Source organism: Atractosteus spatula, chromosome 13 (assembly GCF_055471065.1).
Source record: "Atractosteus spatula isolate fAtrSpa1 chromosome 13, fAtrSpa1.hap1, whole genome shotgun sequence".
NCBI classification, from domain to species: Eukaryota; Metazoa; Chordata; class Actinopteri; order Semionotiformes; family Lepisosteidae; genus Atractosteus; species Atractosteus spatula.
In genome coordinates this window covers 17,793,654-17,817,343 of record NC_142718.1, presented here as the reverse complement: position 1 = coordinate 17,817,343, position 23,690 = coordinate 17,793,654, and the positions used below count along the sequence as shown (strand labels likewise).

Below are 23,690 nucleotides of genomic sequence, written 5' to 3'. Positions count from 1 at the left end.
ACTACACAACCGTGGTAACTTAGTCGGAAAAGTAACAGTTATTGGTGTAAAAGACTAAACTTTTAAATTCATTTCGAATTAAGAACGTTTTTTAAATCCAAATAGTATGCTGTTCGAAAACAATTTAAACAAAACCAACTTATAACTGACAGGGAAAAAAAAGTATCGGATACGAAAAGATTTCTCACTCGAGATTTGGATTTGAGCTATTTAACGTCCATGGCACGTGTTCATCAAAACTAATCTAACTAAACTTGTATCCATATTTTTAAACAAGAAGTGCACATGTTGTTGGCGGTCGGTATCATTTTATGGTGCTGTGGATTGTTGAGTCACAGACAAATGCTGCGCCACCAGGGCTTGCTCAAGGGCCGCTGCTGCGTCTTGTTAAGTGACCTGAAGGTTTTCCTGCTCAGGCCACCCGCACCTTCGGCCCCGCCACCTTCCTTCCTCCCCATGAACAGCCGGGACACGGAAAGCCATGTGAATGGATTCCTTGGCGCCAGCAGCGTCGCGGACAACAACAACACGCTGACAAGTGTCCCAAGGGCAGAGGGCTGGACGGCACTGACAGCAGGGGGAGCCACTGCACCGGAGGGGGAAGAAGAAGAGGACGAGAGAACGGAAGCTTGGGCTGGCACAGCGCCAGAGCAGTCGGTCTCCCTTGTGAGCAGCACCTCCTCCGATGATTTCTCCAAGGTGAAATCAGATGAGCGACTCTCTCTAGAAAGCTGCACCGACAGCGGCATCAGAACACCCGTATGCAGGATATGCTTTCAGGGACCGGAGCAGGTATGCCGGGGAAAATGGGCGCACAGCAACAGTATATCTACATGTGGTTACTGTTAAAACTGTCATGGGCAGTCTGAATATAATACCAAACTATGTTACATGTAGCACACAACAAAAAGCAATCGATTTCTATAGGAAAATGGTTTCTTGAGCATTTTGTCATTTGTCATTCTGCCACTGAAAACATTGATTACTCTATGACTTGTACACATTTTTTACTGTGGCCAAAACAGAAAAAATGCGTGAGAAGCAATTGGATAATTGTTCAAAATATTGTTCTAACAAGGTCCATGTGGCGTTTAACACTTTCTTTAATAAATTGAAGAAGACTTACTGTACACTCTAAGGATAAAACTGCTTTAACGTTTTCTCTGAACGGCCTTGAAACTTCATATCCCAGGTTCTGAGCAAGGCATTGTCCATTGATAAGCCTCTGACTGAGATTCCTATATCTGAGAGAAGTCCATCAAGATCAGTCATAGTGGTTATGTTTACAATACTAAAAAGTGGAAGTAATAAGTCACACTGTCATAAAGTAAAATTACTATTTTGACTGATTTTTGTTTTGTGTGGTGTGAATCTTATTTGGCTTGTTTACCTTTCAGTTTAAATCTCTTAAGAAAATAATGGTGTCTACAGTATACAGTATGTGAGCTTGATAAAGCAAAGCATAAATCTGAAACACTTGCAAAAGTAGAGGCTTCTGGCCTTTGGAAGCATACTTAGGATTTCACAGGATGTAATTGAAGTACACTAGCTTAATCTTTCTGCAAAGGAAAATTTCATAAAGTGTAAAATGGGAGACTACTGTATATAGAGTGTTATTCTGTGTTATATTGACAGCAGAGAGATAAAAGTACAGTACATATTCCTAGCTTGTTTTTAGATAAATGAGAATTTGAAATTAAACTGCCCAAATAACCTTCTTTGGAACATATGGATTGATCCTGTCTTAAGTAAACTAAAGCACTTCAGTTGAAGGGTCAAATACTTCACTCAGAATGATTTCTGAAAAGTATCACTTGGCATGTGTACAGTGTATCATCAACTCACTATTACAGAGTGTTTTGTATTCCCTCAAGGATTATATGTTTTAAACTGAAGAGTGGAACATTATACATTTTTGTAATAACATGAGAAATATTATTTGTTTTAATTCAAATGTATATGTATGGTTTGTCACTGAGAAAATTTTGTTACTATTGAATATCATTTCATTTTTACTTCCACTTTTATAGCTCCAATTACTTGGTTTGAATATAAACTACTTTGACTTAATGTAATTCTGACTGTAGGGTTGGCTGAGCTTTGATTTCAGATCCACACACACAAATGAAAATTCAGGGCTTCACTCATCAGGATCATTTAATTTGTTCTCTTAATATGTCAGCAACTTTTGCAGCACTTGATAAAACATTTACATGGACTGAGAAACAGCACTTCATCATCTGTAGGTGTTTCAGTGGTAGACATGTTTTGCTTTGATGCTCAAAAGATTGATATTCCCAAATACAATAAGAATGAAGTTCTCATTAAATGAGACCTCAAGCTATCCTCATAACAGCAGCCCCTCAGTGACTGAGGACTTTATCAAGAAGCACAAAAAATCACACTAAATAAGTAGTTATCAAGCTTTTTCACCTGTGTTATTAATATGTACCACAAGGGTGAGACCTGTATGCCACGATCTGAGTACCATTCATATGGGGACGGCTATATACCTCTGAAAAACTATTGGTTTGATATAATTGAATAATGTATAAGACAGTAATTTTCTAACATTAACTTACGATGCTGCATGTATAGGAGACTTTACAATGATACTGGTATGTTTGGCACAATAAGTTAGAGAAATATATAACATCAAGTGGTACTGTACATACAGATATTAGGTTGGTGTGTTTGGGATTAGGATGAGCTCCAATGTGAAATGTTATAACTAATAGGCTTTAAAATGTAGTATCCTGACACTATTTTTAATAAATATAACAGGTAATTACAGTTAATACACCACCTGCAGTCAGAAAAGATTCCAAGGACTGTATAGCCACATGGCTTCTGGAACTGATTAATGATATCATAACAAATAAGACATATGTTTAAAAGACAAAGGTTTATTTAGAATAATTGCATGTTAAATATCAAGTGCATCAAGTAGTGTTTCAAGTAGTGTTATCTACAACGGGGGTACCAGATTCCCAGTATTTTTCAGTTGAAAGCTACCCTCCCTTGTCCCCTCAAAGATGGATTAACCTTATTGCAAACTAACTGAGGGAGGTTCCGATACATTTCTCTAAACCAAATAAAACATCCCAGAGATTCAAGTACTGCCAGCCCAAGTGCAGGTATTGAAATAAATATTTACTCAAATATTTTAAAAAAACACAGTTCCTTTTCTTTCTAAATTTACTTCTCATGTCTTCACTGCTCAAAAATCTATGTATGGTTTCAGTCCTCAAAGAATAGCCCTGAATTGTTGAAGTTAATTTGTGGCACAGTTGCTTCAGAAATTTTTGAGATAGAGAGAATTATGTCAATCCTCTGATATACTCAGTTCATCTCTTAATGGTCATTAACCTCTTAGCTTGCTACTTGGTTACTATATTTTGGCATTATTCACATACCTTTTTCTATCTTCCACTTAAAGAGAAGAAGTTCAATATAGAGTCTACAGCTAAACTGAATCATTAAATTTTAACCAATTATGGCAAAAGAAGCAGATTCTTAAAGCTCCTGCTGAGTCTGATAGGAAGTGAATTTGTCAATTGGTAAAGCTCTGTTTGTATAAGCCCCTAAAAAAGGCTTTACAAAGTTTCACTAAAGCCTCTACATGAAAATATAATTCTTAACCTTGATATTGTTTTGCTTATATACAAGAATAGTTTAACATTCAAAGTGCAATTTGATTTCAGAAACCAATTAACAAAGAAAATACATTATGTGCCTGGATCTCACCGTGTTATCCAGATATACCTGTACTGTCTTCATTATTTTTTGAGAACTTGTGTAGTATGATTGTTTGATTTTTTTTTTGTTTTTCAAGAAGTTATTAAAACTGATCTACTTGGAAGTTGTTTTGTCCTGATGTTCATGTGTATTTAATGTGAGTTTGTTTCAATTAATGCACTCAAGTAATATTACTTTGTGGATTCAAAATCAATTTTGTATTTGAACAATAGCAGGAAATAATATCTGAAATCATGGCAATGTTTAAAAAAATATTTCCCTGTGCTGTTAAGAGAATCACTTCCTACCATTTCTTCCAACAAAATCTCTGAGTTACCAATTCAAAGTATTGCAGGTATTCTTCAGTTTGCAAGATTTATTATCTAAATCAAGTTTATTAATTTCCCCCAAGAAAAACAAAATCCAAATAATTGTCTTTTACAGCTTTATTTATGGAAACAATCAATTATTTTTGGATTGAGTGGCTCAAGTGATATACTGTTTAAAACATACATAAAACAAGAGTATGACTGTAATGAGTTCTACAGAAAAAAAAGACTATCTTCAGAGCCAACTGATAATATTGAATGTAAAATGCTCTTCAGGAACAATGCACTCATTGATATATACAATTAAGAAAAGAATTTACATTTAGCATCGATGTGCATCTACTGAGTTTTCAAACACTATATCAGCCAGGTAATTGTAAGACAAATGAGTGGAAATTTGTGGTGTGCCTTGTCCTATATTATTTTTGCTGCAATTCCAATTCCAAAGCCAGTTCATTCTAGCTTTGCAGGTCAGACAGCAATCTTGTCACTTAATCCCAAAATATATTTTTTTAATGTAACTGCCACTCGGTTAGCTTCATATTAAAAGGGTATTTAGTCACACTTGGACTGTTAATATAAAACACTGCGGGAGCAAATCAAGCTTTAGCTTTTTCAAAATCCACATACTATACAGTAGACTCACTCCCTCACCCCCACACCTAGTTTATTGAGGGAGGTTATGTTACTTTCTTTGTGGCTTAAAAGCCATTAAATGAAATTAAAATTAGATTCTATAAAAATCAGCTCTAACTATAGAAAGTATTTGCATACTGAGAGCATTGCTAAGAGTATTGTCTGTATCAGGGATTCCCAATCCTAGACCTGGAAGACTGGTGTATGTACAAAGTTCAGTCCAGCTTGGTTCATAATGACCTGAATAATTTCCTTAGTGTCCATTTTACCAGCTTCTCCCAGCTTAAAGAGACCTATAAAACCTGCAGACGTTTGTTATGAAGTTGTTTCATCAGTTGTTTCCTCTAGAAGGAAACAATCTAGTGATTAATCGGTCATATTACAGCTATGCTTTAAGAGTACTTTGCTTTCACACAGAAACTGGAAATCAGTTCCTAGCCATTGAATTACATCAAGTGTCATGCCCGTTCATCATACTAGAGAGACTAGTCTGTGTGAAGAAGCCTGACCAGCAGATATTTAAGAGCATATTAGCCTCAGACTGCGCTTGAAGGAAGAAGTCCCTTAGTGAGTTCTGTGTACTTTCAAGTGGAAAAGCAAGGCACCATGAACACCAGTAATCACAGGAAAATAGATCAAAAGGAATTAAGTGAAGAATGCACTTCTGCCTACGAGTGGGACCTGTGGCAGCAGAATTGGAGGACTAATAACAAATCATATAGGCCATCCCTTTAGGTCATTTTGAATCACGAAGACAAAAGTAAAAGTCTTAGCGAGTGACCCCCTTTATTGTCATATGTCCTTGGGCCCAGATAACAATTTAAAACAATTCTGGCCTTACTCGCTGCTAAATTAGTAGAATTGTTAAAAAAACACTTTTACTGATACCCTGTCTCATTTTGAAATTCAGGAGTCTTTCTATCAGGGTAACATTAGTAAAAGTTTTATTCCTCTTGAGAACAATAAAATGAATTGCTACTGTATGGTCGGTCCTAGTCTATCAGTGTTTCTAGCCCAGTTTTAGTGAAGGATATGTCTTAGCGTTGCAGCACTATGATAGGCTGTGACAGATAACAGAAGAGCTGCTGTCAGAGCTGACAGCTGCCTCTGAAAGGGTATCGTGTTTCTCTCATATTACACTTAGGCCTCTGAGACCGAGATTTATAACAGTTTTTGGATGAATATAAGAACCGCTCTTCATTTTAGGTTTAACAAGGAATTTTTGTAAAAGTCATAGCATCACTTCATTTCAATTCTAATACCCATACATTTATGATTACCTGAAAATCTGCTTAGGTTTTTTACAGCTAGCAGTGTGTCTGAAGCTATGAATGGCCTTTTTTAAGTAGTTCATCAGTCTTTGGGCTAGATTGGCCTTCTCTCATTTGTAACCTTTCACTTTCTTATGTTTTTGTGGAATAAGTAAACTGTCCTGAATAGATTGTGGAGATAAGTCTGAAGCATATGACCATTTTGGCAACATATATGCAGACATTATCTGGGTTTTTACTTTTCTGATTCAATTAAATCTACTTTAATAATTATATTCTGTAATAATTCTATGGTATGGTATTCTATGGTATGGATACTTTACAAGTAACTTCTCAAAGCACTTTACAGTGGGTGTAAAACAGTAAAAAAAAGAAAACATAGGAAATCAGGATAGCAAATTACAAAATAAAAAGGGCCAACTGGTTTGAAGATCAACAGAAGATAGAAAAATGGATCAGACAGAGACACAAATTAAGTAAAAGCCTTTCTAAAAAGAAAGGTTTTGAGACTAGATATGAATGCAGTAAGGGTAGGTGATTCTCTGATATCCATGGGAATAGAATTCCAGAGCTTGGGACATAGCAAGAGAAAGTCCTGTTACCTGATAGAGATTATTTGCACAGGACATGGTCTGGGAGAGCCATTGTTTGTTTTTTAGGCACAGGCATGACTGAAGCTGTTTTAAAGGCTGTTGGTACCACTCCAGTGCTTTATTATATCAAGGGCATTAGAGCAGAGGGCTGATAAACAGGATATACAGTAAATGAAACAGAAGGAATGGGATCTAGTAGACAGGTGGTGGGTTTTATACGCAAAATAATACTAAGACATGCAGTGTAGAGTTGAAAAATCAAGAAAGAGGAGAACCAGCAAAAATAGACAGACATTGAGATGTGACAGGTACTGTAATGTAGTTTGATGAACAGGAGAACAGGAATCTGGTATTGCTTTGATTATGCTCAATGATATAGGTGAAATAGCTGAATCTAGCAGTCTCAATTGCATCTTTGTATTCAATCAAGTACTCCTTCCAAGACTGTGGATATACATTCAAGCCAGAAAGATGCCAACTATGTTCCAATTTGCAGGAGACTGCCTTTATTGAATGCAACTGGTCAGTATACCTTGGGATATAGGAGTATAGGAGATGGATTGAGTTTTAAGGAGAGCTAAGGTATCAAGAGTAGTTAAATGAGAACTATTAAAGATTTGTCATCCAGAGTGTCAGAGACAGGAAAGCAAGACGATGAAGAAAGAGCAGATTAAGCAAACCTATTCTGGTCAACTGATCGCCAGTTGCGAAAACGAACAGAATATAAAGTTGAAGAATGTGAGATAGGAAATTCTAGATCAAAGAGATCAGCCAGGTGATCAGAAAGACCTAGTTCAACATAAAAATGTATGAAACCAAAGAGTCCTTTGCAATAACTCTGTTTCAAAGTCCAAGGTGTGACCTTTAATGTGATGTTATCTGTTGGATAGAGAACAAACTGTGTGATGCCAAAACAGTTGAATTTTAATTCATGTTAGTAAGAATGAAAGAAAATGGTAGTAGTATTTGAAGATCAATATCATGAATGACCAATTAATGAGGGGAGCTAGAAACAAAGATGGTGTAAAAGGTTTTTTTAAGGAGGTAAAGACTGTTGTGTCCTCACCTAGCTTGCTGACTCTCATCAAAAGAGATTGCAGGCATCATTGTTTTAGCACCTGCCCAAGGTTATTATAATTAATCAATTATGTAGTTAAATGATGGTTGGGAAATACAATGAGGGAATTACAAATGTCATACAATATGATATCCTTATGGAGGTAGTAGTCCAAGTTTTATAGTACCAGGTGTCAGAAGCAGAAAAGGCTAAAAATCAAAACTAAATCCAGGACTTACATGTCATGAAAGAGGATAATAGCAGAACACGTCTGTTATTTTGGACAGGTCTGAGACCTTAGTTAAGAGCCGAGACCTTAGTTAGATAAGATCACCATTATTATGAAGAGCACCATCATGGGATTGGTAACCTATTACTGATGTGTTTATTCCTGTTTTCATAATGCTGTGTTGCTTTGAATAAGCTAATGAAGCCATTGGACTCCATGACACTCTGGGGGACCCCAGTGAGAAGAGAGGTCATATAACTGATTCTGTCTCTGAAGTCTGAAAAAAAAGAAAAAGATTACAAATCAGATACTTTATTGTTGATGGATGTCCTAATTCTGTGTGCTGGTTGCATGGAATACAAGTGGAGAAAATACTTTTTTTCTGTGACTTTCCCAGTGGTGAATGAGAATTAATAAAAGGCAAAAGCTCAAATGCTCCCAAATCTTGATCTTGTCTCTGCACCCCAGTGATTACACATTGGTCATAGCTGCCTCTTCAATGGGAGTATCAACACAATAAGGTTTTGGAGACAAAAATGTTTTAAGCTTTCCTGTGCCGAAGGAGGCTGTCATATTTTTGCTCTCCTGTACCTTTTGCTTTTGATCAAAAGTGGGCACATGTTAGGTTATTGCTGTCTCCTACAGCTCTTTCACTTATTATCACTTTTTGGAGGGGAGTGGTGGCTCTGTGGCTAAAGATCTGTGCCTGTGGCTGGAAGGTTGCCAGTTCAAATCATGCGGCTGGCAGAAGAATCCTACTCCATTGGGCCCCTGAACAAGGTCCTTAACCCCAACTGCTCATGGCGTGCTGTAAAATGGCTGAACCTGCACTCTGACCCCAAACTTCTCTCTGTCTATGTCACGCCCTCTGCAGCCAGAGGGTACTCCTACTCTGTCCTGTCCCTAGTTTCCTGTGCTTTGCTCTCTTTTTGGTGTCTCTCTCTCTGGGGCTATATATTTCCGGGTCACTGATTCTCCTTTGCTCAGCATTGACGTTCGGATGTCCTGAGACTCGCCTAGCACCAGGTCGCCACTCCATCCGTGGCCTGAGGGCATACTGTAGGTTTCTATACGGCATTTCTTTGTACTGCTGAGCCCGGGCTAACTCCCCGTTCCGCCGCTTCGCAGAGGGTCTTTTTCTGCTCTCCTGCCATTCCACGGTTCGTCCCTTCCAACATCCATGACAGTCTGTGTGTCTCATGGAGAGCAAGCTGGGGGTATGTGAAAAAGACAAATTCCTAATACAGGAAATTGTATATGGCTAATGAATTTATCTTATTAATGCTTTGATATCTTATCTATGTTGTGCTTCTAAAAATCAACATACTAAATCAACAACAACAGTACAAACAACCATAATCTATTCAGGTTTGCTGCTAATGTTATACATCAAATATCTATGTCTGAAGATCAGTTTAATGATGCACATGCAACACAATTTAGTCAGTACTGTAAATATACAAGTTGATGATATTTAGTGTGATGTGAATTTTTCATTACTGTTTGTAGAGTTTCAACTGTGTTTAAAGAGTGTCTGTTTTTGGATAATGCAGTACATTGTTTTGTACATCATAAAACTTCATATTCATGCATGGATGATACAGGGCCTATTTTATTGTTTTGTGTGGTGTGTAGTGTGTAGTTAGGATATTATGTACATTGGAGAGAAATAAAAAGTGTATTATTATTATTGCTGGTATGTCATGGTTTTAGTAGAGTAGTGCTGGCTGTGACAAGGAGTTTTATTTGCCTATAATTATTTAAAGTTGAGCTTTAGAATGTATTATTTTTGGCTTGGACACAGTGCAGCAGCATAATCAGAAAGGTATATTTTTTAGTAGAAGAATCCATAAAAAAAAGATGAAAGAGAAGTAAGCCAGACATCTAGACTATATTAATATTTTAATTTTATTATTGTTGAAATTACTCATATAACATCATTCTTATTTTATAATAGCAGCAAGTGATAACCTACTGTTCATCATGAAATCTCCAGTGCAACACTTTGTTTTTATATAGCAAGTTAATTGTGAAATAATTATCAGCATAATAAATAATGGATCAGATAATAACACACAAAAAACGAAGATTAAAAAACTCATACAAACAAAGGTAGGTTTGTTATCCCTATTATCTGAACTCTTAGTGCTGTATATTCTGAAAACTAAGTTACAAATCAGAAGAAAACAATTAAAAGCTATTTAATTTTCAATATGGTTTCATTATTCCTTTGCAGTATTTATCTTGGTATAGGTGTCAATTGTTATTTTAAATGTATGAGTGTCACGATCGTAAACCCCTCCTCTCCAGCCCTTCCTTGATTTATTCGTAATCTCCTGCACCTGCCTCCAGTTCCTGCCACTGTGCTATGAAAGCCAGACGTTCCTGCCAATCTGGGCTCAGCTTTGGAAGATGGACGCCTGGAAGCCCACCTACCAGTGAGTCCAGGAGCGACTCGATGGCATAGGCTTCACAACGGCGTCCTTACCATCTGGGTCAGGGACTGGGATCGTCTGGCCCCGTTACCCCCCTTTTATTCCCCCGACCCTTCGCCAGATCCCGCTTCGGCTTTTAACTCCGTTTGTCTGTGTCAGGATGGATCACCCGTATTTGGACATTGGCTTTCCCTGGATTATTTTACGGACTCCCTTGGACCTGTTTGCCCTGGATAAACTTGTTTGCCCCCCCCCCGAACACCAGTTCATCTTGGACACGCCCCCTGTTCTTCTTCCAGCCCCTATCCTAGTCTTTTCCCCCATGTTTTCTCACTCCCTTCCAGATTGTGCTGTCTGCATAGGGTCCTGAAAGACGCTTCGTGACAAAGAGATGCTATATTATTATTATTATTATTATTATTATTATTAATTCTAAGACATTTTCACTATAATTAACTATATAAACACTGGTGTTAACACAGCAGACACTGACTATAGTGTATCTAGCTATTTCCCTGGATTTTGATTTGATTTGATACTAATATCAGAGTGTAGTCAAATTTATACCTTCGTAGGTGCATATTTTCACAAAACCTGTAAATGGTTCATGCCCTAACTAAAACTACATGGAGCTCCAAAGAAGAAAAGCACTAAGGTTGTGTGAAGAGTGGTGGGTTCCAGCAAGTTATCCATTACAGTGTGTTTTGGATAGTAATTCTATTAAACCAAAAACTATTGAGACGTGATTGGGATCATTTTAACATTATGAACATGAATGTAGGTCTAAAAGTATGAGCTTTGACACGTAGGGCATAAGTCTTAATAGCTCTGATAAACACCCCATCTACGATATTGAGCCCTATAGGTACACTATATAATACACTGTTAAAGGACATTTAAGTATAACCTCCCATATACTGTACTGTATAAATATTAAATGGATGAATTCACATGCTGTGTTTCTCTGCCCAAAATAGAACTGCATGTATTTCTTGAAATGGACTTGACACATGTGCAGTGTTGCCCTCAGCTTTTTTATTTACATTAGCTTTTAGGTATACAGTTTTTTCTCTTTGTTTATTGCTTCAATTGTTTTTAAGGAAGCAGAAATAGATACTCCTAGAGAACAGTAAAGAGTAAATGTACAAAATCAAATATTTCAGTAATGGACATTTTTGCTCACAATTGATCATTTTTATATAACAATGCTTTTTGCAGATTATCTTTGTTGGAATTTGGAGTTCATTGTCATGAGCTCAAATTATACATAACTGCTTTAACACACAGGATACTGTAATTACAAAGAAAATCCCTATGTGAATAAATCCAAGGTAGACATGAGGTTAAAACTCACTTTTTTAGATATCTTCTATTTTTCATCCAACTATTCAATTTTCAGATCAGCATTTAGTTTTATTTAGCATCCTAGACTCATGTAAAAAAAAACAGCAGTTCCCCAGTCAAAAGCACATTCACCCTAGATTTCAGAACAGAGCAAGGATTTGTTATGCAAAACAATGTTTTTTTCTCTTTAATTATACACATTTATAAAGAGTGTCTGGCATTCTTTCTTTCCTAAAGTACCTTCAGAGGAAGATTTGCATTCTCCATCAAACTGTTCTGCTTGGCTAAGCTAAGGTTTTCATTGAATGACATTAAATGACTAACTGCAAACAGAGCTGCACTGGAGAAAAGGTTTGCAGTCCTGTATTGGTAAAATCCAGGAGTTCTTGTTTTTTATTCAGACTTATGAACGAAACTGTATTGAACCTTATTGAACTACGTATTTTTTATATTGAATCATTAAAAAGGCTTGGTTAAAGCAGCGTATTACCCCCAACGAGATATAAATTGAGTGCTTAGATGCAAAAATAAAAATAAAGATTTAGGACTCCCGTGGGAACAGGGTTTAAAACCCCTTATGTAAGGGATCAGAGATGCTAATTGCAATAGGGGTTGCTACTAATAATAACAAGAGCAACAATGATGGTTGTAAATGAAGCATAACAAAACTACACTGAACAGTAAAAAACACTATTTTCAGTCACTTATGAATTGTAATGTATCACTGTGCAACCCTAAAAACTGTAGCTTGCATTTGACAAAAAGAAAATACCTGAAAGGTTTCATTTTACCATTGCTGTCAATATAGTACTTCTATGGTTTTCAAAGAGCTGGTGTGTCAAATTTAATCTGTTTATAAGATTAAATAGCAGTAAAATAGTGCAAACATGATTTGAACACAAATGGCATCAGACATCAGAATTTGAACAAACGTTCTGTATGATTGTAGTATGACACAATAAAACAAAACATGAAAAAAGTAGTAAATATCGTTTCTACACAAGCATACGTTTTGGGGTGCTTGAGGAGCTAGGTTTTTATTTTGCACTGCCCTGAAGATAAACTGCCCTCTATAGTAAATGAGTGAAAGGGACAGCACCTAGTGGATGTCTTTTGGGTGTTTGCAGGGGAACAATTAGCAAGTCTGTCACTGTTCATCTCTTAATGTTCTTTGAGAACAGCTAAGACACTGGCAATCTTCATGCCAAGGCGGTTCTCTGGAATGAAAATTTAATGTATTTTTTTTCCCAACATGAGTCACCCCCTAGTCAGGCATAAATTACTCTCCATCTCTGTTGCCATGCTGATAGGCTGCAAAGGTGCTTAGCTGTAGTTCACACTCAGATTTACACTTATCACCAGATAGCATTAGATGAGAGCAAGTGCCAAATGCAAAACTTTATCTTTCTTTATGTTTTTATGTTTTTTGTGGTTAATGAGTGGATTTTGAATAGAATATCCTACTTAGGTTTTCAAATTGTAAGCTTGTAAAATTCTTTTGTTCTTTGGGATGTCATACTCTTTGGGATGAGGTCTGCACTAGATCGTAGTTTGAACACAATTGTACAATGTGTTAACAAACAAAAATATAATAAAATAAAAAATAAGAATATGTGTTAAAACTACAGTTCTAGATAAATGTTGGAACGTAATAAAAACTAAATATAATTTTCCCTTGAATTGTGAGCCAGATTTAAGATGAAATGAAGAAGAATTGAAAGGATATGAAAAACATTTAAAATAATTATTTATCTATAAATAATTTGGGAACAGTTATCCACCAAGGATAATAAAAGTATTATATAAGTAATATAAGAATTTACTGAATGCATATTGTATGGAAACAAATTGGTACTGTACTGTATGTACTGTACACATAAACACTTTGTTAAATCTGATAATTGTATTTCATGTTTAAGATCTGGGTCAACATTAGAATTGAAAACGTGTAGAAATCATCTCTATGGAAGAAAGGATTTTCTCCTTTGTAATGCCTCCTTTGTACTCTTTGGTCTGCTAACACAAAATGGCTACTAAAGATTCTATGAAAATCTTTAAAGCATTGAATTGATTTCTACAGTCTACAAAGTTACCAGCTGTATGTACTGTACACAGTATATCATATACTGACACCAGCTTCTGTGTAAGAATGTAAATATCTGCTTCTTATTTGCTAGTTCAAAGTTAGTGACATCTTTGACCCGCCAGCCTAAATTGTATGTAAATGGCTGATGTGAGGGGTTATTGGAGAGGCTGGTTACATCCAGGTTTCCTGAGCTAAAAGAAGCTGTTTGTGCCAAAATGAGTGTTTCCACCTATTGTAAGTGTCAAAATCTGAAATTAGTGTGATTCAAACTAGCAGTCAAAACAAATAACAATGGATGCTCAGACCATCATACCTGGACATCTCACACAGAGCAGATGTAAATTTAGCAAGCACATGATGTCAGCAAATTAATGGTGCCTTTCTTTCTGTTGATGCTATCATAGAAAAAACCAAAACCATCAGAAAAACCAAATGCCATCAGAAATAATATCTTCAAACGCTAAACCATTGTTGGCATTCTTGCAGAAACGACATACCTGGGAGTACAAGGGATTTCTTGTCTCATTTACTGTATAATTCTCTTGAAACTGAAAGAATGAAATGGCACTTCATTAATTTAGTGCTTTCACTTCAGATCCATGTAATACAGTATGGCCCTGTTCCTTCTCCAATCAATATTAGGGTTTCTAGGATTATGTTCAGTAAAAGTGTTACTGAAAAACTGGATATTATCAGGAAAGCCAAATTAAATTCTATATCAGACAGAATTACTGGTGAAAGATTGAATTTAATCCTGGCTATGTTATTCTCATATTGTTTGGACATCAAAAAATGCTGCGCTGTATCAATTAATATTGTAACGCATACAGCCGACATTAGAGGTTGTGCAAGACGGCTTACCAGCGTGGTGACGTCACCGCCCTTCCCTGTGAATAGCCCTTTGGCTCAACTGGCTGGGTCCATGTTGAGTGACGCTGGAGGCCTGGGTTTGAGTTCCCAGTGGCTGGGAGGCCGACCTGAGGCGGCATGTACTGTATACCCACGTGAACCTGAGAGTGCTACAATATGATCATTTGTTTGTACCTATTTCTGAAACAAATTGGTGAAAGTTTTTCCTCGACATTTTGTTCATATTGTGGTAAAACTTGTAGGCTCTGGTGGATCCAGCTCTACTGTAATTTAAAAAATACTGAAGAATTGATATCTAATATTTTGAGTTTGTTTTTTTTTGGCACTCCTGCATGTTAACAAATGAACAAATGTTTATGCTGAATGGAGTAAAACGTTTTCCTTAATGAAATGTAATGCTGGAATTCTGGAAGAATGTACAAAATATTATTTACAACACATATTTAAAATTTAATGATAGCAAGGTTTAGCTTTAACTGTTTATTCAGCAAACAGTGGGGAAACATGAAGGATGTTTTAAAAAATGTTTTCTTCTTTTTAATTTACAGAAGATAGCTTTGAGAGGCAGTGGAGAACAAATCCAAGCCTATGTTGTATATAGGAACGAGTAATAGGTTTATTCCATGCTGAAAAGAGAAGAGAGAAAACACAACGTTTTGGCTGTACAGTCTTCTTTGGGTGTAAGCAGTGAAATGTGTTTCTTTGTGTTTTTTTTTCTTTTCTTTTCAACATGAAGTAAACCTTTTACTTGTTCCTTTGCAGCCTACGCATGCTAACGCAGCTACACACCTGAATTATGTTGTATATGTATGTTTAATTTTTTTCACACTGAAAAGTAAATACAGGAAGGCTCACATTTACTACAGTATCAATGACTGTAGAGATCTCCCAGGACTTTTATACTGTAATTTTACAGACATCTCTCTGGAGCAATACTGTTCATGACTTGAAAAAAATAATGCTTGGAAACGTACAAGAGATAAAAAAGTTTTCACAGAACATCTGTGTGAATATGTAGCATGTTTTATGTTTATTGAACTGTTGTCTTTCATTCGGTTCAGCTCTGAGACAAACAAGACTTGTATTGTGTTTATGGAGCAGTTTATAAGTCAGTGTATAGTATGTTTCTGATGCTTGTTCAGTTCCGTTACAGAAGGTTTACACAAGGCATCAACGCACATTAAAATTACTAAATCTTCATATCTAAAGATTTAATGATGTGTCAGTTCCTCACCCTTATCTTTATCTCAGAACTGTGTTTACTTTTAATAGGCAAAACATACTGTAATTATACTTTGGCATTGTAGTCTCCTACATGTGAAGTGTGCACTGTGGAGTTGATGTGGAATGTAGATCAGCTTTTGTAGTTTTTAACCATATCATCTTTATGAGATGAGTGCTACAGATGCTTTTGATCATGCTCCAGCATGGTCATCTGAACTTGGCTTATAAATAATATATTTTTAAGTTCAGATTTATAAAATTATAAAAATTCAATTGTATCAGTCGATTCGAAGCAAGATCTCTATGTTGCTATTTACAAATATTGCTACTCTTACTAAAAGTTTCATGTGACAAACAAGTATTTTTAAAATGACAATGAACCCGTTAGACTGTAGATATCAGAAATCATAGTTTTAAAATTCTAATGTCAGTAACGAATATACGTTCAAATAAACAATATTCTGGCAACAAAACTTACTATTGCATGATGTGAGGTGTGGCACATGTACTAGACATGTCACCTTGTATGCTTTTTAAAACAGATATTCTTTATGCCTCCTCACTCACTTCATCAGTGAGTGTTATAATTGAAAAAAAAAGTTAAACAATGCTCTGGGAGGGCAGTAAGGTGGTTGCCATTGCTACCTCACAGTGTTGGGGGCCTCATTTCAATCTGTGCTATCTCAGGTGTTATCTGCATGGAGTTTGTATGTTCTCCCTGTGTTTATGTGAATTTCATCCATGTGCCCTGGTTTCCTCCCACAGTCCAAAGACATACTGGTAGGTTAATTGCCTTCTGCCAAAATTTGGCCTTGGTCTGAGTGTACATACTGTATCTGTGTTTATGTCTCTGTGTGCCCTGCAATGGACTGTGATGGCATCCTGTCCAGGGTGTACCCCATCTTCTGCCCATTGCTTGCCAAGATAGGCTTGAGCTCTGCTGTCTTTGTCCAATTCCAAATTCCCCCTGAACTGGGGCAGGCAGGAACTGAGGCAGGGCAATCTCATGGAAGACAACATGGCCGATTTTACTGGCGAGTGCCTGCTGGTTTGGTCCCGGTCCCTGCCACTTCTTGGTGATAATTGCTACCTAAATGCTCTTGCTTCTGACAGCCACAGACTGCCAAAGTACAAAGATATGGCTTTCCTTTCCATGAACTGGAATCATGAAACTCAATATTGACAGCCATTGGTTTTATGAAGAGGATTGAACTTGCAGTCCATTAGCAACCAGCTCCGGCAGCAAGAAGTTTAATTTCACAGCAGTAATCACATCTCATTAAAATACTTACCAGCTCTGTCCCAGCAGTTGTTGAGGTGATATGTATTCTGATACACTCCCTGTGGTCTCTCTCTCTGCTCTTTAAAGAGTAGTACTCAAGCTGGACTTATTTACATTGTTTAATATGGAAGTTTTGTGGCTGGATGATCACTCTTCAATGCAGTGGTTTCAACACAGAGTTTCTCATACAAGGTGACCATATCATCTGGAATAATGATTTTCATGTCCCATACCCATTAGCAAAGCATATGTAAACATACATTGTTCACAGTTTCATCTGAGATGCAGTAAAATGTATTCTACATTGTGCTCTAATTAATGTTTCCATGTTTTTGTCCATGAAATCAAAATATTAATTAATGGTCTGAATTATCATGACTAAATGAAAAAGGAACCAATTGGGGACTGTAGCTTGAGGGAGGTTTTGTGCATCACCGATGTATTATCTTTAAGACCACATACTGCAATATTAAAAGCTTTCTTAAGTGTACTGATATGCAGAGAAACACTTAAGTGACAGTGTATTTCTTTTTTTATTAGTGTTTTATGTTATCCTGATCTGGGCTTGTCTTTGGATGTTTGTTTTAAGTCAACTATGTTAATTTTTTCAGATACAGTATCAGAAAATTGGGTGCAGGAGTGGTGTCTTCAAGACAGGTCTCTGTATGATATCCAAATATAGGCTACTAGGAAATTGTCTTCCTTGAAACCTTGATGGGGCATAAGCTCCTGTGTGTGCCAGGATGTTTATAAGGCCTTTTCATGATTGATATTTGACAGACACCAGCCTTGAGGACTCAAAGCCATATCAAATACAAGCTGATATCTTGAAAGTCAGTGGTGACTCACTTTAATATAAATAGTGTTTAGATATACCACATTTCACTTTAAGAGTGATAGACTCTTGGAGTACTCTTGGATGGAGTATTCTATTTTGATAGGACAAAAAACAATACACTTTCAAGATTTCATCAGAACAAAAAAAATAATGTAAGTGTGCTTCTGCATACACAATAATTAAGAAGAGAGGTACAAGTAATAGGTTTATTCCATGCTGAAAAAAGAAGAAAGAAAACAGTTTTCTTTCTTTCTTTCCAGAAAACTGGTGTTTTCTTTCTTCTTTTTTCATCATGGAATAAACCTATTACTTGTTCCTTTGCAGCCTACGCATGCTGATGCGGCTACCCACCTGAACTATTAAGAAGAGAGGTATTACAAAAGCATTTAGTAACAGAAAACCAATATGTGATAATCATGACTCACTTCTCGCAAATAACTAATCCATATTATTTTAAGTCGTGGGGAAAAGGCAGCATGTTATTCTTAAATGCCTGTGAAAGAAAAACCCTTTCTTGAGCTCCTTTTCTGAATATGGATCTGTCACACCCAGTATACCAAGAGGGCGCTGCTCTTCTGTCCTGTTCCTAGTTCCCTGTGATTATTCATGTCTTTCCGGTGTGTCTCGTGGTGTAGGCTATTTACTTCCTGTGTCTGGTCTGCTACTGCGTCAGCATTGAGGGGACAGATGTCATGAGACCTGCCTAGTACTAGGTCGCCCCACGTCCGTGGCCTGAGGACATAGGTTTCTATACTGACATCGTCTGACCCCCTGAACCTGGGCTAACCTCCGTATTGTCCCCTTTTACCGCTATGCACAGGGTCTCTGTTGCTCTACTGGCCATTCCACGGCTTGCCCTTCTGACATCCGTAACAGAATCAAAAGTCAAATTGAATTTACCAGGCATGGGCATAGAAGTGAACCAGCACAAGCTAAAAAAGACTTTTAACAACAAGAAAGTGCAAATAGGAATATGAATATCATTGCCTGAAAGCTTACATTTTCTTTGCTCTTATCAGAAGCAAGGCCTGGATTTTTAATACTTATCCTAAAAATAATTTCAGTGTCACACAGACTGTTGGGGCACAATACCTAATTTAAGTACTCTTAAGTTAGGTTCTGAATAAAAAAGGTCCAGAAGATGTTAATGTTTAACATTATGTTTAATGCAGAAAAGTACAAATTCTACAGTAAATGATTCAGTGCTGATTAGAATCATTTAGTAACAGGGTTAGCTCTTCTACACACAGTTTGCACACTTTGTGTCTCTGTCTGTAGGGGGAGCTGCTGAGCCCATGCCGCTGCAGTGGGTCGGTACGCTGTACACACCAGCCCTGCCTCATCAAGTGGATCAGCGAGAGGGGGTCCTGGAGCTGCGAGCTTTGTTACTACAAGTATCAGGTCATCGCTATCAGCACTAAGAACCCACTACAGGTCAGTGACACAAGAAAACACGAAAGATTAAAGACTTAGTGTGGAAAACTGGTCGCTGTTGTCAGCAGAAAGATGGTTTGCACTTAGATTCAAAAGACTTCTCTGACAAAATTATGCCATTGTTTAGTTCAATGTTTAGGCTCACATATCTGTGTTGAATTGTTACACACTTAGAAAAATGAGAGGAGGCTATCCAAAAACTTAGGTTTACAAACAGTGCTTACAAATACATTCCAATGATTCAACATTTAATATGCACAGTTTTATTTTAATAACTATTGGCAAAGTTACCAGTAATATTTAATATGAAAAACAGATCTGAAATGAAAAAAAATAAGAAAAGTAATATTTTGGAAACTTTTGAAAGCATATGATCATTTTAATTTTTGCTGGGACAACTGTTATTGGCTACAAATATTTAATGTGCTATCCTTAACATCTCAGGCACTTCTCTGTTCTGAAAACTTTCTCATAAGAAATGATGATGATCGCTAATGACTCCAAATACATTCATGTATGCACATAGACATAACATGACCACTTTGCTTTTCAGAGCTTTAGGATGTAGAGGATGCAAGAAGTCACAGCACAGTTGAGGGGGATTTAAATGAGATTGAATTTGTTATAAAAAAAGACTATTTTTCAGAGAGGACCCAAAACAAAAATAGAGTTCATCCTCCTCTGGTCCCCTGAATTCAAGCAGTTTTCAGAAAGATTTTATAGTTTTTATAATGCTGCTCTGGAGTATAGCTCCGATCACTCTCTAATGTTGCTATGAAGTGATCATTGCATGTGCATTACGATTTATACAAAATTTCCACACATAGCACAACATCTGTTTCTGAAGTTATCTCTGCCTTTCAGTTAATCCCGAAATGTCACATACTGTATAACAGTCATTTTTCTGCAAAGAGTAAATTTAGAATGAACACAAGTCAGGTCCTGCAAGGACTTTACATTTAAATGAAACATTGTTAATAAGTGCAAGCAACAATTTGTTTTATTTTTCACATTTTGTTCTTCACAACATCCAGTTCAGCTTTCAGTAGAATCAAAATTAACAGGTACTGATACTTAGAAGAATTTTTACATATAGTGCATACAAACTTCTTATCATCTACAAAAATGATAGCTCTTGTCAATTGTTTCCCTAAACCTACTGTAGGTTCCAGGTTAATTATTAATGTTAAGTAATTCATCTTAGAATATAAAAACATAAGAAATATCTTCAATGAGTACTGTATGTGCTTCAGAACTGGAAGAACAATTTTACATCTTATCCAGATCGTTTCACCAGACTGGTACCACAGGAAATAAATACCAGAGGATCTTGGGCCAAGAGTTTCCCTTCCTTCATCTAGGGCAGTGGTTCTTAGTCTTGGTCCTGGAGTAGCCTGTGTCTGCTGGTTTATGTTTATGTTCCAGCCAGGGCCTTAATTACCAGTGCTAATTTCTGCCTGGAACTGCTTGCTTGTTTAACCTTTTATTAATGCATGCAGTCCTTGATTTCAAAATTACCCCAAAATGTATTATTTCCTACAACTTCAGCACACATAACTTTATATTATCTCTTCCAATTTTTAATTAAAAATGAAAAATCTCCTTTACTTATGGCTAAACTGTTCAACTTAAAAGGTAATCAGCTGATGATAAGCAGACATGGACGGTCTGACACTGCATCAGACATATTACTCAGTAAATCAGTGTTTTTCCTTCTGTTTGAATTCATGGTTTATATTTCAGTAGACACACCTGAGTAAAGGCAGTCCTGAAGCTCACTGATCCACACAGGGTTCATACCAATTAGAAATATCATTTAACTTTTTATGAGCTGTGAGCAAATTAAAAAAGCCTCAAACAGAGAGTTGAAATAAATTAACCTGTGATTAAAAATTCAGTTATACAAAACCCAGAGGACAAAGGAGCACCACTGTACAAGGGTATTTTTTAAACCAAGACCTGAGTTAAAAAAAAAACCTAAACAAGCAAGCAAATCTATATTAATGATAGCAATAAGCACGGCTGATTGAGGGTCTTGGTGGGTTAAAAACCACGACTGAGAACCACTCAAGGTTCACTAAGGCAATCCATTTTTATTGCTTGACCTTGACACTGATCGTGGACCTGTGCCTTTTCAGTGGCAGGCTATCTCTCTGACAGTGATTGAGAAGGTCCAAATTGCGGCTGCCATTCTGGGTTCTCTGTTCCTCATCGCCAGCATCTCTTGGCTCATCTGGTCATCCCTCAGCCCCTCTGCCAGGTGGCAGCGTCAGGACCTTCTCTTCCAGATCTGCTATGGCATGTATGGCTTCATGGACATTGTCTGCATCGGTGAGCTATTTTTCTATCTGCTGTGGGACTCTCTGAATGCGGATGCTCGGAGTAGAAAAAATAACTGAGGAAACACCCAGAAAATGTTGGCTCTAAGACAATATTTTTAATTCCCCATATCCTGTTTCTTGTTCCAGCTGAGTGCATACCTGATTAAAGATATAGCATCCTTTATTAGACTTCTGTGATTAAGCTTTCTTGTAACAGTTTTATCACTAGACATTTTATTGCAGTTGAATATTTGAAACAACTCTTTATCATCATAACCTGAAATCCATTACTGTTTTAAGAGAAAAAAATAAAATCCAGTCATCTACGTTTTTGAATCAAGACTTAAATCACAGAGCTCAGATACACCAAAAGTCAGGACAAGGAACTGGAGTCACCAACCTCAGTGCTATGAATCACAGTCCGTGAGCCTTCATTAGATTCTGTTGGGACTGCAGATTAAAGGCATTTATTCAGAACACTACTCATTTATTCAGCCACTAAGTTTAAATGTCACTGGTTTAGGCTTGGGCTATGTCAGCTGGGACTGGGAAATCTGAAGCAGTGGCTTACAATTGTTGAAGTGTCGGTAAAGTAGGATGGACTCAAGAGATCCTTTTCCTTGTGTAGACATAGCTAGCCTCTGAGTCTTACAAGGCACCTGTGAGCTAGTAGAAATCCAATGTGGCATGTATCACTCTTCAGATTGGTGCTACTGTAGATCTTCTATAAGGTTATGTGTTGTTTGATGAAAACTGGAACATTGAAGAAGTGCATTCTCCTCAGAGCTGAGGTGGCAATGGTCAGTCTAGTATATTATGTAAATAGCTAGTCATTCCCAAATTGGGAGACTATAAAATAGATAAATGTTTCCTGATCATACCTTGTTTTTAAAAAAAGAAAGAAATGAATAATGGCACAAAGGATTTCCTCTTCCAGGTCTTGCTAAGTCTCATCAATACAACTTCAAACGGTACTCTTCCTGAAACAGCATTTGTTCCCCAAAGACAATAATTGACGTTCGAAATTAAATAAAACAGAAGCAAATGAGGGCATGAAACTGGAAGGGCCATTACACATTGTTCAGCCTGAGTTGTACTGTATATCTGTGAGATGCAGAGTACTAGTGATTTTAACTGATCTAAATGTATTTTTTAAACCCATTCTAGAAACAAATGTAATATTTGCCTTGAGTTCCCAGAGTTGGCCAAGCTGACCCTGCTTATCACTGATATGGTGAAAAGAAATGTTTTCTAAATGATGGTCACTTATTGAGTGCATAAGAAGACCAAGTCTAATGAGTCATCCTCCTTGTTCAAAACATTGCTTTTCTTGCATGTCATACTGTACCACACAATTCACTAGTTCAATGTATTGTCTTTCAAAAGAGCTTCAGGCATACTTCTCAGGTTATATGGGACTTTAAATTTCTTGTTTCTTGTTTAATTTTTTTGTTATAGTTAAATCCCAGGAGGTGAGTCAGGAGCTGGAGTATTGACTCTTCAGTTATTAGTATTTGTAGCAACCTTGAAGTCTCCAGAGGCCCATTATCTTTACAGGCTCAAGGAGCCTTGGCCAGTGTAGACTCTCACTTCTGTGAAAAAGCATTTCCTAGACCAACCCTGGAAAACAGATTGTAATAAAGTGGTGTTTTGACCTTTTGGGATAATTAAGAAAATGCCTTGCCTTTACCACAATGTGAATATGTAATGCAAGTTAAGATACCAAATAAACATTGAAATGACCTCATTTATGGTATGCATTTTAGTAATCTGTCATATGCTCTTCATTAAATATATTTTTTCAATTCTTCATGGCTGCCAATAAAATCTATTTCAGTCATTTATTTTTTGTGAATGTTTTAAATAATTTTAACTCATCATATATTAGAAAAAACTGAAAAAAGGAAAATAGACAATGGTCAAAAGGAAACCCCCAAATAAAAATTAGATGTGACAATGGAATAGGTGACTTTGACTTCATTGATTAAGAAAGACCTACTTTA

The 23,690-nt window shown here is 36.7% G+C and overlaps 1 protein-coding gene across 2 annotated transcripts in view; it reads left to right on the top strand.

Moving 5' to 3' along the window:
* Nucleotides 1-285: 285 nt before the first annotated feature.
* Nucleotides 286-23,690, top strand: part of LOC148821817 (E3 ubiquitin-protein ligase MARCHF4-like) — a 36,418-nt gene continuing 13,013 nt past the window's right edge. The window contains exons 1-4 of one of the 2 annotated variants that reach the window (XM_088930708.1): nucleotides 286-538; nucleotides 575-792; nucleotides 19,211-19,366; nucleotides 21,505-21,697. In XM_088930708.1, the coding sequence (XP_088786834.1) occupies nucleotides 286-538; nucleotides 575-792; nucleotides 19,211-19,366; nucleotides 21,505-21,697 (820 nt within the window). Of the gene's footprint in view, nucleotides 793-19,210; nucleotides 19,367-21,504; nucleotides 21,698-23,690 lie in introns of both variants that reach the window. The other variant, XM_088930707.1, reaches the window with a different exon arrangement.